The sequence below is a fragment of the Palaemon carinicauda genome, chromosome 14 (assembly GCF_036898095.1).
Source record: "Palaemon carinicauda isolate YSFRI2023 chromosome 14, ASM3689809v2, whole genome shotgun sequence".
NCBI classification, from domain to species: domain Eukaryota; kingdom Metazoa; phylum Arthropoda; class Malacostraca; order Decapoda; family Palaemonidae; genus Palaemon; species Palaemon carinicauda.
The window spans coordinates 43081371-43098755 of NC_090738.1; the positions used below are offsets into that span (position 1 = coordinate 43081371).

General features: G+C 45.4%; 1 protein-coding gene across 1 annotated transcript in view; it reads left to right on the top strand.

Moving 5' to 3' along the window:
• The window catches only part of LOC137652743 (beta-1,4-galactosyltransferase 4-like), a 98567-nt gene that overhangs the window by 37261 nt on the left and 43921 nt on the right, over positions 1-17385 (top strand). Inside the window, exons 4-7 of the mRNA XM_068386148.1 lie at positions 1533-1736; positions 1786-2158; positions 3074-3171; positions 15342-15542. Coding sequence (XP_068242249.1) covers positions 1533-1736; positions 1786-2158; positions 3074-3171; positions 15342-15542 — 876 coding nt within the window. The remainder of the gene's footprint in view (positions 1-1532; positions 1737-1785; positions 2159-3073; positions 3172-15341; positions 15543-17385) is intronic.

The window sequence follows — 17385 nt, forward strand, 5'->3', positions numbered from 1 at the left end:
TTAAGAGATCTTCTCAAAACCCTTTACGTCAGGCCTCTAATCGTATTACGTCTTGAGTCTCCTGCTCACTCTGGCCGCGGCCAGTGTGTCAGCAATCTTCTTGGTCTCGTACGACTCCGCCCTTTCTAAGGAATGGGGGAAGGCAACATTCAGGTTCGCTCCTGAGTTGTGGGCTAGACTCAGAATCTTGGGGTCCCGCCCCTTCGGTCCAATTCCTTCAAGATTTCGAGTCACCATTCTGTATCAGGTGACCCAAAACGTTCTCCTTCTTGCCAGTAAAGGAATCGAGGGGTTATCTTTGGGAACAGCTGCAGTTTGTCCTCACGTGCAGCCGGGTTGGGAGCACAAGAAGGACACGGGGGAGAGTCACCAGTATACCTCTTCAGCTCGGACTCAAGGACATTCATTTCGACCTGAATCCAGACCCTCCCCCGTCACGTCGCCCTACAGCACGATGTCGGATACATCTCAACATCCCTCGCCTTCGAGTAATACTACTCTGTGACGCAGGTGCTACAAGCTGGAGTCTGGAAGCGTCTAATGACCTTCGCAGCCCGCTTCCTGCAGGACGTGACCCACAGGAGTATCGATACGTTTCTATCGCTCTGTGGTGGCTACACAACAGCTGGTCTAACCTCAGGCTCCTTTTTGGACAGGTAGCAGAAGGTTGAGGGCATTGTTATCAGGTTTTAGTCTGCATGAATGAGAGAAGTATGTCTGGCCCTTACTTCTTTCTTCATCATCCCCTCTACTGGGAAGCAGCATCCTGGTCTCTGCATAGCTGACCTCAAACCTCTGCAGGTAAACCATGCTTCCTTGTGTTCCAAGTATTGAGTCAATACTGTCGCGTCCCCCATACCCTGACGAGGTGGTATTGGGAACGTCCTAACCCAGAGTTCCTTCTGGAACTCCAGGTCAACTGCCTAGGACGGGTCACACTTCTTCCTTCACACACAAGCTTATGTAGGCCACACGGTTCCTTGCGGAGCAAGGAACTTGTGAGGTGCAGGGACTCCTTTTCTCGAGTGCGACTCACTCGGATTCTGAGTCCCCGGGTAAAGCCAAAGCCAGTATGGCTGGGGACTTTCCACCCTTCCTAAGGGGTAAGTTACCCAATGTAAATAGCGTGGTTTGTATTTTGGTTACGGAACAAATGACAAATTCGAAGATAACTTGTATTTTTCCTAACCATACAAACCTTAGCTATTTACATATATTTGCCCGCCAGCCCTGTCCCCCAAGACAAATCCTACCTCTAAGTGAAAGTAAAGCAATTCACCGGTGTGTGAGGGGGGGAGGGGTAGCTAGCTACCACTCCCCTACCCCCCTGCTAACTAGCGCGGGGGTAATATACCCTCGTTAAATTCTAATGGCTCGCCATCTCAGCTACGCTAAAAGGTAAACCCAATGTAAATAGCTAAGGTTTGTATGGTTAGGAAAAATACAAATTATCTTCGAATTTGTCATATTTATATCAAAAGATATATTTTTTTAATTTCATGCTTATAATATGGTTCATATTTTACCAACAGACCAGATGTATCCCGCATTTATGTGAATGTAGGCCTTGGAATTCATGTTGAGCTGACCTTACAGGAGGCACTTGTGTTTATTGAAAAAAGACTGAAGATTTTGAATGAGAAAGTGTCAACCTCTACAAAGAAGTCTGCCAAAATCAAGGGAGATATTAGATATGTCTATGAGCTTCTCAAGCAGCTACAAGGTTTAGATAGAAGTTAAACTGATGTGGCTGGTGATTTTCAGATGATAAAATTTGTCATAAAGTGTTTATTACTTTATAGTGTGGAAGAAAATGGCTGCACCTGTAGAAAGTGTTCCTGTAAATGTATTTAAAGTATTTCTAGTTTCTTTGACTGCATTCATGATACTGTGGTTTGTTCCTTTGATTCTTGGAAAATACACTGATGTAACTTATCCTTATATTGCCCGTGGTGACATAATTCAAGAGTTAGTAGGCCTAGTTGGTGATGCAGGAAAAGGCATGCGTTGGTGTCCACCTGTTTCACCTTACATTGAGGATACAGTCCGCCTTATTGATGATGAATTTGATACAATAGCTGAAGAAGAACTTGTCAATGATTATGAAATAAAACCAGGTGGATCATGGAAGCCACAAGATTGCATATCGCGTTATCAGGTAAGTGCAAGTAAATTATTATATCATGCAAGCAATAATTTGTGTTATAAGTAAATCAACTACCCTTGAAGGTTAAAAAAATATATATAAATTTTTTTTTTATTTGTTGATTGTATTATTGGTTGGAAGTTTAAACCTGTCAGGGTTTTATAATACAGAATTACTTTATAGTCTTTATAAGAAATATAGACCATTATATTTTAAGTCTATCACAAGTAAAAAGGGCCAACAATCTGATACTTCACCAATACAGTCAGACCAACTTTTTTCATCTCATATAAAGCTTAGATATGTAATAATTTCTTGCCTTCTCATATATTTTTTGTTTTCTCTAGTTTTTCTCCATCATTGTGGTTTTCCTCGTTTACTCCAACTATCTATTTATGTAGCCCTAAATTGTGGCCTTTTTTTATTAAGTTAATTTTTTATAGGAAAAAGAAACCAGAGTATAAATTGATATCAAAGATTCGAGGGAATTTAACTATTAGATAAAGTATGGAAGATATTGATTAAGAATGTGAAATTTTTTCTAGGAAGGGAGAGTTCTAGTTGTTGTTTCAGTAAATGTTAAGTCAAAGGAAGTCTATTAGTGGTCCAAACTGTTGTCTTGGTCCTTTGTTGGAGTGATTATATGACAAAGTTGTCAAAAAATAAGAATAGGTTTAAGCCTCACCTTTTTTTAGATAGATTTAAAGACCAGACTCAAATAATTTTATTGTTTTACCAAAGTGTTTATTTTGCATGAGAAGTTTGTATATATAAATCGAATGTAAGTACTGTATACTGTTTATTAAATGGTGTAATTTTGCCTATTAAGGTTTATATTTCTCCTTGAATTTGTCACATTGTCAAAGATCACTAGTGTCATTATTTGAGGTTAGTGTTTGTTCAATACTGTAATTGTTTTTATTATAGGTTGCCATTATAGTGCCATACCGCACCAGAAGTCACCAACTACAGCAATTTTTAACCTACATGCATCCATACCTGATAAGGCAGCAGCTGGACTACAGGTTAGATTCATATTTACTTTACAGTTTGTGTGTGGGATGTATTGTTAGATCATTGCATGAAGCTAACCAAAATAATTAAAGTTATACTACACTATTACATTTTTTATATGCCTTTGAGACTGGAACCAGCAGCATAAGCCATGGTTAAGGTATCTATTCCTCTGAGCCATCAAAGCTCTATAAAAATCATGGATTACTTGGGAAATACGTGTAACACTAACGAGTTTGTCAGTTGATATTTTTTAGAGGATTCAGCATTGCGTTGAAATTTTGTTATTGTCATCTGGATAGCCAGAAAGAATAATTCCTCTTTCCTAAAATGTTCAAAAGTTGTTCTTCGGTGGCCAATGGCAGTTCATCATTCCATTGCCTGATACTGTATGCTAGAGATCAATAGTAGGTAAGCCCCCTCCCAACCCAAGCAATAGTTTATTATTATTATTATTAGTATTATTTTTTACTATTATTTATTATTATAATTATTATTTCCTAAGCTACAAGCCAAGTTGGAAAAGCAAGATGCTATAAGGCCAAGGGCTCCAACAGGGAAAATAGCCCAGTGAGGAAAGGAAATAATTAAATAAAAGACTAACAATAAAATGAATCTCGTATATAAACTATAGAAACTTTAATAAACAAGAGGAAAAGATGATAGTGTGGCAGAGTGTATCCTCAAGCAAGAGAACTCTACCCCGAGATAGTGAAAAGCCATGGCACTACCCAAGACTAGAACAATAGTTTGATTTTGGAGTTTCCTTTTTCTAGAAGAGCTGCTTACCATAGCTAAAGAGTCCCTTCAACCATTACCAAGAGAAAAGTAGCCACTGAACAACTACAGTGCAGTAGCTAACCCCTTGAGTGAAGAAGAATAGTTTGGTAATCTGAGTGTTGTCAGATGTATAAGGACAAAGGAGAATATGTAAAGAATAGACCAGACTATTAGGTGTATGGGTAGGCAAAGGGAAAATGAACTGTAAGCAGAGAAGGATCCAATGTAGTAATGTCTAAAGGAACCAGTAACTCTCTAGCGGTAGTATCTCTACGGGTGGCTGGTGCCCTTGCCAACCTACAACCTTCTAACGGAACTTGAAGGGGGGGGGGGGGTTTGGCTGAAGATAGGTGGTTTCTGACTAGTGATGCTTTAGACACCACTGTTGTGATCTCTGGTGGAGAAACCTTTAAGGCAGGAGATTCTCCAACGATGAAACATGTCCCAGAAGACATTGCCACTACATACCCGGAAGTTGATGTATGATATTACATGGAAGAAGGATGATAATACCTATCAATTGTATATACCTTTGTGGACTTTGTCAACCAAATCACTAATGTAAGTGTTTCCGTAGGCTGTTTCTTTTAATTAAGCCTAAAAAGTAATGCTCTCGTACAGAAATGCAATGACTATATAACCCTTTTTTTAACTTCCTGCCTGTGAATAAAAGTGGTACTATAGAAATATGAAAAAGAAAATTCATCAGAATTAGAAAAGTATTGATATCAAGTTTCTCATCTAATGAAATTGAATGGTAAATTCATGTGTAGTTAATATATATTTCCTCCCAACGTTGAGAAGGATTGTTTCGTAGTTTTTGTTTAGTGTGATATTAGTTTTTGATTGAGTTAGTTCTGGAAAACATCTCTTGAATTTTAAATATCTCATCACTTTTACCCAAACCAGTGGTCATCATCTGTTTAAGGTTAAGATCATGAAGGTCCAGGGCAATTAAGGAGAAAGTAAAATAAAATTGTTGATCAGTTTTTATTATGAAAAGTCAAATACTTTTTTTCAATATTAAACTTAGCCGGTGATTATATAAGCTGCAGCTCTGCTGCCCGACAGAAAAACTCTACGTTCAAAATACGCCAGCGATCGCTATGCAGGAGGGGGTGTACATCAACAGCGCCATCTGTCGAGCAGGTACTTAGTACTCCATGTAAACAAAGAACCAATTTTCTCTCTGTTGTGCCACCGGCAAGACCTACTAAATTCGCTGTTGCTTACTGGATTGGTTTTCACAGATTTTGGTGAAGTACACATTTCTAGTTATTAGCTTTCGCTTTGCAGAGGTTATCTTCAATACATCCTTGCATTCTTTTATTGATTTTGGATTATTTGTTGACGACTTTGGATAGATTTTGAATTCCCCTTTGACTAATTCAAGATGGCTGACCCTTCTCAAGTCCCTAAATACAGAAAGTGTAGTGCTAGGGACTGTTCAAGGCGTCTTCCGAAGGCCTCTATCGATCCACACACCGTTTGTTCCAATTGTCGGGATAAAACCTGTCAATTGGAAGATCGATGTGAGGAATGCGTTGGGCTTTCGGAATTCGATTTTCTCGAATTCCTGAAATATTCACGTAGGCTAGAGAGAGATAGAGTCAGGAGAAGTTCATCTCGCTCCGTTGATATTTCCTCTCCTCATGCCCCACAACCTATTCCTTCCCCTGTAGTGGTTACTCCTGATCCCCCTTCTAGCACTCAACAACCTTCGATGGCAGATATGATGCGTGCCATCCAGGCTCTGGGTGAGAGAGTCGAGTCATTGGCGAGTGACCGTAACCAACTCATGGCAGACGTCAAGGAGTTGAAGTGTAAGAGTGCAGTGGGTAGTGACAAAGTGAGTGGTAGTGTTGTGGAAAGTGTTAGTGTTGCGCTTGAGGGTTCGTCTGTTCGTGCCTGTCGTCCTCCCAGTCCGGGACCTCTTGCAAGCTCCCAAGCCCAGGGGAGAAGCAATGTCGTACGACCAAAGGGTTCGACAGGCTTTAATCAGCGGACAGACGTTCCCTCCGTGGTTTCGGACGTATCTTACCAAGATCGCCCCACCCACAAGAAGATGAGAGAGCCCATTTATTCCTCGTCTGCGGGAGATGTTTCTCGAAAGAAACAATGGACCAAGGTCTCACGGCCTCTTAAACGCAAGTCGGTCCCTTCCGCGCAAGTCCAACGGCCCAGTTGTAGCCACTGGGTCAGTTCGGACTCGCTGCAGTCTTCCGATGACTGCACACCTCCTAAGAGAGGCAAAGCGGTAACGCATCAGGCATTAACACCGTCTGTTGCCGCACCTGCTACTGTAGACCCTAAGTGGTCTTTGCTGCAGACCATGCAGACGCAGTTAACGTCATTAATGCAGGACTTTCGTGCGGAGAAGGTTGACGCTGCACCACCCGTTAGCCCACAACCACCCACGGTTGTGCGTCCAGTGGACGCTGAGGCTACCTTCTCCCGCACTCCAGCTGTGAGAGTCCCACCACCCATGCGCAGTGTACCCTGCCAGCCGCATGTTGACGTTCAGCGACGCACGGAACCCTCCGTTGACGTTCGCGAGTTACAACAACAACCTAAGTTGTTTTGTTTTGACGCGGTGCGTCAACCTCCGCAACCCAGTGTGGTTACCACTACTCGCCCACAGCAGACTAGACAGTCAGGAGTAGACGCTTTGCGCCCCCGCGCTGCTATGGTTGTTGCCAGCTCACAGACTGGCCAACAGTTCCATGACGTTGCGTCCAGTACAGTCACGCATGCACCCGTGCTGCCGGACTCAGCTGACCAGCCAATTCCTACTCCTTTGCCGCTTCCTCCTCAGTATTCAGACGATGGACTCTCTGATGATGACGACGCTGCACACTTTGACGACCCGTATACGGACATCGACGAACCCAAGACCACGCCTCCCTCCTTGGACTTTAGGAAAGTTCTTGCACTGTTCAAGGAGATGTATCCTGATCAGTTTGTTTCTGCAGCCCCATGCTCTCCTCCATCTGAGTTCGCTTTAGGCACGCAGTCATCCGCGCCTGCCTTTACGAAGCTCGTCCTCGCCCGCTCGTCTAAGAGAGCTTTAAGAGTGTTGGGAGAATGGATGCAGTCCAAAAAGCACCTTGGGAAGACAGCATTCTTGTTTCCCCCTGCGAAACTCGCTTCCAGATCGAGCGTCTGGTATGCCACAGGAGAAGTTCTCGGCTTGGGAGTTCCTGCTTCTGCCCAGGGCGACTTCTCAAGTCTAGTAGACTCTCCCCGCAGGCTAGCCATGAGACGCTCCAAGATTTGTTGGACTCCTTCAGACTTAGACCATCTGATGAAAGGAGTGTTCAGAGCCTTCGAGGTTTTTAACTTTTTGGATTGGTGTTTGGGAGCGTTGAGCAGGAAGACCTCCCCTTCTGACAAGGAAACTTCCATGCTCATTATGTCCTGCATGGACAAGGCCATACGGGACGGTTCCAGTGAGCTTGCGGCTTCGTTCGTTTCCGGGGTCCTCAAGAAACGGGAGAACCTTTGCTCCTTCTTGTCAGCTGGAGTAACAATGTCAGAGATCGGAACTTATGTTTGCTCCTCTCTCAAAGTGCCTTTTCCCAGAGGAGTTGATAAAGGAGATTGCTGCCTCCTTGATTCAAAAAGACACGCATGACCTGGTTGCGTCATCTGCCCGCAAAGCCACCCCTTTGCCTACCGTGTCTAGACCCAGGATGGACACTCCAGCGTCCAGATTTATTCCGCCCTTTCGTGGCAGAGCCTCCAGCAGAGGAGGTGCTCGTGCCGAAGGGAGACGTGGGATTAAGAAGAAAGGTACCAAGTCCTTTAAAGGCAGAGTCTGACTGCCACCTTCTTCAGACAGCAGTGGGAGCCAGACTCAAGAACTACTGGCAGTCCTGGGAGAACAGGGGCGCAGATGCACAATCTGTGAAGTTGCTCAGAGAGGGGTACAAGATCCCGTTTGTGCGCAAGCCCCCTCTAGCAACGTCTCCCATCGACCTCTCTCCCAGGTACAGAGAGGAGGACAAGAGACTAGCTTTGAAGCAAGAGGTGTCTCTCTTACTAGAAAAGGGAGCGGTAGTCAAAGTCCGGGACCATCAATCCCCGGGCTTCTACAACCGTCTCTTCTTAGTGGTAAAGAAGACAGGAGGGTGGAGACCGGTGCTAGACGTCAGTGCTCTGAATGTCTTTGTCACAAAGCAGACGTTCGCCATGGAGACGACAAAGTCTGTTCTAGCAGCGGTCAGGAAGGAAGACTGGATGGTCTCTTTAGACCTAAAGGACGCTTACTTTCACGTCCCCATCCACCCAGATTCCCAACCTTTTCTAAGGTTCGTTTACGGGAAGGTTGTCTACCAATTTCAAGCCCTGTGCTTTGGCCTAAGCACGGCGCCTCTTGTCTTTACGAAACTGATGAGGAATATTGCCAAATTCCTGCATTTAGCGGACATCAGAGCCTCCCTCTATTTGGACGACTGGCTTCTAAGAGCTTCTTCCAGTCGTCGCTGTCTGGAGAATCTAAAGTGGACTCTAGATCTGACCAAGGAATTGGGTCTCCTGGTCAATATGGAAAAGTCCCAACTGGTCCCATCCCAAACTATAGTGTACTTAGGGATGGAGATTCACAGTCAAGCTTTTCGGGCTTTTCCGTCGGCCCCCAGAACAAGTCAAGCCCAAGGATGCATCCAGAACATGCTAAAGAAGGACCGATGTTCAGTCAGACAGTGGATGAGTCTGATAGGGACGCTTTCATCCCTGGACCAGTTCATTGCGTTAGGGAGACTGCACCTCCGTCCCCTTCAATTTCACCTAGCTGTTCACTGGAGAAAGGACAAGACGCTAGAAGCGGTCTCGATCCCCATTTCCGAGAAGATGAAGTCATCACTGACTTGGTGGAAGGACAATATCTACCTCAGAGAGGGTCTGCCACTGGCTGTTCAGACCCCCAACCACGTTCTCTTCTCGGACGCATCGGACACGGGCTGGGGTGCGACATTAGACGGTCGGGAATGCTCGGGAACTTGGAACTCGAATCAAAGAACGTTACATATCAACTGCAAGGAGCTACTGGCAGTTCATCTGGCCTTGAAAAGCTTCAAGTCCCTCCTTCTAGGCAAGGTGGTGGAGGTGAACTCAGACAACACCACGGCCTTGGCGTACATCTCCAAGCAAGGAGTGACCCATTCTATGACGTTGTACGAGATCGCAAGGGACCTCCTCACCTGGTCAAGAGATCTAAACCTGTCTCTAGTAACGAGGTTCATTCAAGGCAACATGAATGTCATGGCGGACTGCCTCAGTCGGAAGGGTCAAATCATCCCAACAGAATGGAACCTACACAAGAATGTGTGCAAGAGACTATGGGCCACATGGGGCCAACCTACCATAGATCTCTTTGCAACCTCGATGACCAAGAGGCTCCCAATTTATTGCTCGCCAATCCCGGACCCAGCAGCAGTTCATATAGATGCTTTTCTACTGGATTGGTCCCATCTAGACCTTTATGCATTCCCCCCGTTCAAGATTGTCAACAAGGTACTGCAGAAGTTCGCCTCTCACGAAGGGACAAGGTTGACGTTAGTTGCTCCCCTCTGGCCCGCGAGAGAATGGTTCACCGAGGTACTTCAATGGCTGGTGGACGTTCCCAGAACTCTTCCTCTAAGAGTGGACCTTCTACGTCAGCCACACGTAAAGAAGGTACACCCAAGCCTCCACGCTCTTCGTCTGACTGCCTTCAGACTATCGAAAGACTCTCGAGAGCTAGAGGCTTTTCGAAGGAGGCAGCCAGGGCGATTGCTAGAGCAAGGAGGACATCCACTCTTAGAGTCTACCAGTCGAAGTGGGAAGTCTTCCGAAGCTGGTGCAAGTCGGTATCAGTATCCTCAACCAGTACCTCTGTAACCCAAATAGCTGACTTCCTATTATACCTGAGGAAGGAAAGATCTCTTTCAGCTCCCACGATCAAAGGTTACAGAAGCATGTTGGCAGCAGTCTTCCGTCACAGAGGCTTAGATCTTTCTAACAACAAAGATCTACAGGACCTCCTTAAGTCTTTTGAGACCTCGAAGGAGCGTCGTTTGGCCACACCAGGTTGGAATTTAGACGTGGTACTAAGATTCCTTATGTCAGAAAGGTTCGAGCCACTACAATCAGCCTCCTTTAAAGATCTCACTTTAAAGACTCTTTTCCTCGTCTGCTTAGCAACAGCTAAAAGAGTCAGTGAGATACACGCCTTCAGCAGGAACATCGGATTTTCATCTGAAACGGCTACATGTTCTTTACAGCTTGGTTTTCTAGCCAAAAACGAACTACCTTCTCGTCCTTGGCCGAAATCGTTCGATATTCCAAGCCTTTCTAATTTGGTTGGAAATGAACTAGAAAGAGTCTTATGCCCTGTTAGAGCTCTTAAGTTCTATTTAAGACGAACTAAACCTTTACGAGGACAGTCAGAAGCTTTATGGTGTGCTATTAAGAAACCTTCTTTACCTATGTCAAAGAATGCAGTTTCCTATTATATCAGACTTTTGATACGAGAAGCTCATTCCCATCTGAATGAGAAAGACCATGCTTTGCTGAAGGTAAGGACACATGAAGTTAGAGCTGTCGCAACTTCAGTGGCCTTTAAACAAAATAGATCTCTGCAGAGTATAATGGACGCAACCTATTGGAGAAGCAAGTCAGTGTTCGCGTCTTTTTATCTTAAAGATGTCCAGTCTCTTTACGAGAACTGCTACACCCTGGGACCATTCGTAGCAGCGAGTGCAGTAGTGGGGGAGGGCTCAACCACTACATTCCCCTAATTCCATAACCTTTTTAATCTTTCTCTTGAAATGTTTTTTATTGTTGTTTTTTGGGTTGTCCGGAAGGCTAAGAAGCCTTTCGCATCCTGGTTGATTTGGCGGGTGGTCAAATTCTTTTCTTGAGAAGCGCCTAGATTAGAGGTTTTGATGAGGTCCTTTAGTATGGGTTGCAACCCTTGATACTTCAGCTCCTAGGAGTCGCTCAGCATCCTAAGAGGATCGCGAGGCTCAGTAAGGAAGACGTACTTAAAAAGGCAGAGTAATTGTTCAAGTCGACTTCCTTACCAGGTACTTATTTATTTTATGTTTGTTATTTTGAATAACTGCTAAAATGAAATACAAAATACTTAGCTCATAATAATGTAAACAAGTAATGCTGGTCTCTACCCACCCCCCTGGGTGTGAATCAGCTTATATAATCACCGGCTAAGTTTAATATTGAAAAATGTTATTTTTATTAATAAAATAAATTTTTGAATATACTTACCCGGTGATTATATATTAAAGGACCCTCCCTTCCTCCCCAATAGAGACCCAGTGGACCGAGGAGAAAATTGGTTCTTTGTTTACATGGAGTACTAAGTACCTGCTCGACAGATGGCGCTGTTGATGTACACCCCCTCCTGCATAGCGATCGCTGGCGTATTTTGAACGTAGAGTTTTTCTGTCGGGCAGCAGAGCTGCAGCTTATATAATCACCGGGTAAGTATATTCAAAAATTTATTTTATTAATAAAAATAACATTTTTTTTCCAAAAAATTATTTGGACAAGTAAATTGGTTTAACTTGACAGATAGTAAAACGTTTAACTGCTTTGCAATCAAGAATGGAGCTTCAGCTCTAAAATCTTGTGATGAGCCTAATAACTGTTATGGTAATGATCATATTATCAGAAAAAGCCTATTCAGATTTAAGTCAGAAGTAGAATGAAAAAAGAGAAGTGAAGGAAACCCCTTAATTGGGGGTACATGTTGCTACTTTTAAGGAACCAAGAGGTAAGATGACCAGAATTTTGCTCTCACTTACTTAGTCCTTTGGGACTCACTGGATGCACAAGACCAGATGTCTCTATACTGTGCCATCTCTCTGATCTCAACACAATTCTCAGATCCAACCTCCCTTCGCATTGTCATCAGCTATGTTTCTCTTGGTCTACTACTTCCTCTCCTGCCCAGCAGCTTCCATTCAGGTACATCCTGAACTAATTCATCTTCCCTTCTTATAATACTGTATGCCCCATCGAGATATCTCCATCTTGATAATCTATATTTGTCCTGACGCAAGATACAAACCTTCCGCTCTTTAACATAGCATTGTTTTTTCGGCGGCGCTGAAAACTAGTCGAAACTGAAGTTAACCAGGGTTTAACTACACACTACTAGTTAGCGGGGATTGCGGGGTTATGTTTACCCACCGCTCTCATCACAGCTCTAATGACTAACTGTCACTTTATATTTCGGCTCTGTAGAGTGTAGGCGTGTCTCGCTCTCCCGTTAACCTAAACTGGCTGGAACTAATTTCTTTTCTCTTTCTTTTTCAAGTGTGCCTGCCTGTGAGATACAACTATGCGACTTTGTCCAGGCCGTGAAGGGCACCGTTGCGGCACCTTCATGTCCTTGGAGGAGACGGATCCTCACGGTCTTTGTCCTTCATGCCGAGGTCACTCGTGTTCGAAGGAATCTCCTGTAATGTGTTGGGAGTGGTCATCCTCCGAGTTGGTGAGGTTTGGTAGGTGGAAGAAGTCCTGACTTCTTTCTTCTCCATCTCGATTTTCCCATCCTGACTACTCAACCGGCTTCCTCTAGGGAATGGTCGAGTACGAGTGGCGGCCTGGTAACGCTGGGACAACCTCGTTCGGGGTCTCCTCCCATTGTCTCCCCTAGAGAGGCAGTGAGGAAGCCCTCCACGGTAGAGTCTCTCTCAAATGACACTGTTTGTCTACTGTAGCCCTCCTTGGGGTTGACGGGTTCCCCGTCAAAGGAGAATCTACAGGTCTTGCGTTTGGGTGTTCGGGCGCACTCAAGCGCTGAGTCCTCTTCTGTTCTCCCTGACGTTCCACCTGCTTCTGCGGGAGGACTAGAGCAGTTGAAGACAAGCACTCGTCTAGGTGACTTGGCCAGAGACCGTCAGGTCTCAGGATTAAGCTTTGGCTTTGTTCCAGAGGTTGTTCAGGATGTTAATCCTCTTTACGGGCTTGCCCGATGGGAGGAAAAACAACTTGGACAACCGGAAGATTTGCCTTTCAGTGTTGTGCAGTCTGACCTTCCAAGGAAAGACGAAGTGACTGAACAAGGTCAGGGCATCTCAAGACCTAATAATGACCCTAATAACTCCGCTATGGCAGCATGCAGTGGTTTCCAGACCTTCATCTGCTCACAGAGACACTAAGGGAACTGCCACCACTTCCCGATCTACTCAGACAACCACACTTGAAGATTTTCCACCGAGCAGTGACATCATTGCGTCTTCACGCCTGGAGGTTATCCAGCAACTCTTGAAAGGAGAGGCTTTTCGAAGCCAGTTGCTAAACACATGTCAGGTTACCTCCAGAACTCATCAACTGCAGTGTAGTCTTTTGTGGTTGGTCATGGGAGGGGCATCCATTCTCTCAGTGCCTCTATCCCAACTATAGCAGAATTTTTACTATATCACAGGGAGGAAAAACTATTTGGTTGCAGCAGTGAAAGGCTTTCGCTCAGCCTTAAGCCTAGTCTTTGAACTGAATTAAGTGAGAATTTCCTCCTACTTCGAAATTTTGAGTAATCTTGCCCTCAGTCGGAAGTCAGACCACCTCCGTAGAACGTTGTCAAAGTCCTACGTTCCCTGAAAGGAGCCCCTTATGAACCACTGACACAAGCCTTTAACAAGGACTTGACTCTTAAGGTGGCTTCCCTGTTAGCTCTGGCCTCTGCAAGTAGAGTCAGCGAGCTTCACAGCTTTTCTTACGACATCGCCCATTCAAGGGGATGGAGGCAGGTCACTCAATTTTGTTACGGAGTTTGTAGCCAAGACTCAAAATTCGGCAGTAGCTGATCCATCCTAGGTTCTGCTCCTTCCCGATTGAGAGTCTTCGGTTGGTAACAGACGATCCTGATCAATTGTTACTCTGCCCCGTAAGAGCACTAAGGTTGTATCTTAAGAGAACGAGAGGCGCCAGACCTCAGATCAATAGGCTCTTCGTGAGCACGGGTAGAACTAAGAGTAGAGTTGCAAAGAACTCTGTCTCCTCTTGGATCAGGCGGGTGATTGAAAGGGCCACGGCTCGGGATGTCACTCAATCAAATAAGACGCCCTCGTGCACACGATGTCAGAGTGGGTAGCACCTCCCTGGCATTCAAGAAAAACCTCTCGGTACAGCAGGTGCTGCTCGCAGGCTGGCGGAAATGTCAAACTACGTTCACTGTCCATTACCTGCAGGATGTAACCCACAGGAGCCTAGACACTTTCTCAATTGGTCCTATGGTGTCGGCTCACAATGGATCTAACACCTCGGCTCCCTTAGGGGACAAGTAGCAGAAGATCGAGGGCGGAGGTTACCCGCATGGTAAGTCTTAGGATGAATGTGAGAGTGACTGGCTACTTCCTACTTTCATCCTCCCCTCTCTTGGGGCTCAGCATTCGAGGGACTCCTCACAGCTGACCTGGATTTTCTGCGGGTGAGTATCACGATTTATTGGTTGCCCATCTACTCAGTAGGGGGTTTACGATCCCGACTTTCTAACGGGGAAAGCGGTTGGTATATGATATTGAAATGATTCCTTGTAACCTTTATACACTAATAAAACCTTTTTGGTCCTTCTAGCATTTAATTGCCCAGGCTGTTATCCAAAGAGGATAACGTGGTGCGAGGATCCCTCAAGAGTCGTACAGAACTAGAGGCCATCCCGGGACAGTCTCCAGCCAGTTGGACAGGACTTCTATCCACCTAAAGGTGAGTGTGCTATGTTAAAGAGCGGAAGGTTTGTATCTTGCTTCGGGACAAATGACAAATTTGGGAGTAATTTGTATTTTCCCTAGCATACAAACCTGTAGCTCTTTAATCACATTGGCCCATCAGCACCAACCCCCTAAGTCCTGAGTAAATTAAATAAAAAGTGACGGTTAGTCACCAGCGCTGGCGAGAGCGGTGCGTAAACACACCCCGTGCGACGACCCCCGCTAACTAGCTGTGGGTAGTTAAACCCTGGTTAACTTCAGTTTAGACTAGTTTTTTGCTCCCCCAAAATAATAATGCTATGTTAAAGAGCTACGCATGTCTGTTAACAGAATCTGTTGAAGCCTGGCTTTTCATGAATTATTTTATTTGAATTTTTGTGAAATTCTTGTCCTGAGCTGGTTGTATACAATATAAACTTTCTATCTGTTGAAATAAAATTAGTTGCATTCAACTTGTTTCTCAGTTACAACCTAACGGCTCACTCTCACAGGGTGCTTAGCAACCCTAGTGTGATGCAGTCAAAGCCCTTATTCTTTTATTGTCTGGTTGTAAAGAAAACGAGACTAGGAGTAACCATATAAATGACTCTGATTTGAGTCTCAAACTCGTGTAATTATAATTATAACAGTAACTTCACTACTGTAAGCTGAATTATTTTCATCCTGATATTTCTTTTTTTTTACAGGATCATAGTTGTTGAACAGTCTAATGCTACAACCTTCAATCGAGCAAAACTGTTCAACATTGGCTTTGTGGAATCTCTCAAATTAGCAACAATTGACTGCTTTATATTTCATGATGTTGATTTATTACCTCAGAATGACATGAACATATATGCCTGCACTCATCATCCTCGTCACATGTATTCAGCTTTAGACAAATTTAGGTAAGTATGGAAGTGATGAAGCAGTACCCTTGATTATTATGAAGATTCCTTGACTCGGTGAATATTGAAACCCCCATAAATAAGCTTAGCAGTTTACAAGAGATAATGTGGAATCCATCAACAAAACTTCCTTTTACGTGTAGAGAAGAGAAGCAATTGCTCATTTGATTTATTAGGGTATGTATGTTCAAGTGTTGTGATTACTTAATAAAGTTGATGCTTATTCAAATTGGTAAAGCTGAGCATTAACAATACTTTTGTAATCTTATGTATTATGAAAGACCTTGTTATGGAAGCAAAATTAGTAAGATGGAAGACATGCATTTGGTGATACGTACTCAACTGATGTGGGTGATTGCTTTCACAAGCTCCCTCTTCAATTGTACAGAAGTAAAGGGAAAATTTTGTAGTTCTAAGAACTTTTTGTTCCGTAACCGAAATACAAACCACGCTATTTACAGAGGGGGGTTTACCTTTTAGCGCAGCTGAAATGACGAGCCAATAGTTTTAACGAGGGTTAATTACCCCCGCGCTAGTTAGCGGGGGTTGGGGAAGGGTAGCTTGCTACCCCTCCCCCCTCCACACACCGGTGACTTGCTTCACTTCACTTTTGGCTCGGCGGTGATCAGACGTGTCTGCTCATCGTCCTCGTGACAGCCTTTAATTTTCTGCTTTTTCTTTTCAGCGTGTGTGTTGGTTGGAAGTTGACCTTCATTATTTTTTTATTTCCTCTTTACAATGCGTACATGCCCTGGAGTTGCCGGCCGTCCTTGTGGGACTTTCATGTCGGACGTAACTACGGATCCGCACACCCTCTGCCCTCAATGTCGGGGCCGACGGTGTGACCAGGAGAACATGTGCCGTGAGTGCAGGGAGTGGTCTGCCTCCCAGTGGGAGAGGTTTGGCCGTCGGTGTAAGAAGAAGTCCAAGAGAGACCGTTCTCCTCCGGGGTTAGCCTGGAAGGAGGAAGGTTCTCGGGACTCTTCTTCCGCCGCCCAAACCTCCTCCGAAGCTCCCCCTCGTCCGCCTCCTAAGGAGAGTCGGCCGAGTGGGAGCGCAGGCCCTTGTTCTGTTTCCCGACCTTCGGTGGGGGGAGAGGGCGTCGCCTCCCATAGCGAGGCGGTTCCCCCTCCTCCTCCGGGGGAGGTTATTGATAATGCCTTAACCAATGATGATCTTTTACAGATTTGGTCGTCCCTGGGGCTTAAGGGCTTGCCCTCCAGGGTCGCTTTAATTGACCTTGTCTCGTTGGGGGCCGCTGTTAAGCAGTCGCCGGCGGTAGCAGAGGTAGACCCTCTGTCTATTGTCGACGTCGTGGTGACAGAGGCCTCCGACGTGGCTGGGCAATCCGCCGCAGGTGCTGTTGCGGATGATGGTGCTATAGGCTCTCCTCCCCCTTCCGTACATCCTTCGAAGGGGGAAGTGAGTCCTTCGGTCTCTGCTGCTGCTCAGCTTCCTTCTGAGGGAAGTGCTTTGACGGAGACTCCCCTTCGGAGGACCGATGGTCCCGATGGTCTTCCCCGAGGCCGCCTCCGCCGTAAGGCTCACCGTTCGCTACGCCACAAGGGCCTCCCTTCCCCTTACAGGGGGACTAAGAGGCGCCTTTTTGGGTCTTCATCCTCCGGGGGGGACTCTCCTCGTCAGCCTCAACCTACAGCTCCGCCTTCCTTGAACCTCTCTGCAGACCGTTCACCATCTCCTGCCAGATCTTCGCCTTCCGGAGAACTCGTCACCCGACGGGCAACGGTCCCTTCGGGGCTAAGGGATCCTTCCCTTCCTCGAGCAGTACTAGCGCACAGGCGCTCTCCTGCTCGTCGGCGATCTCCTACTCGCCAAGACTCTC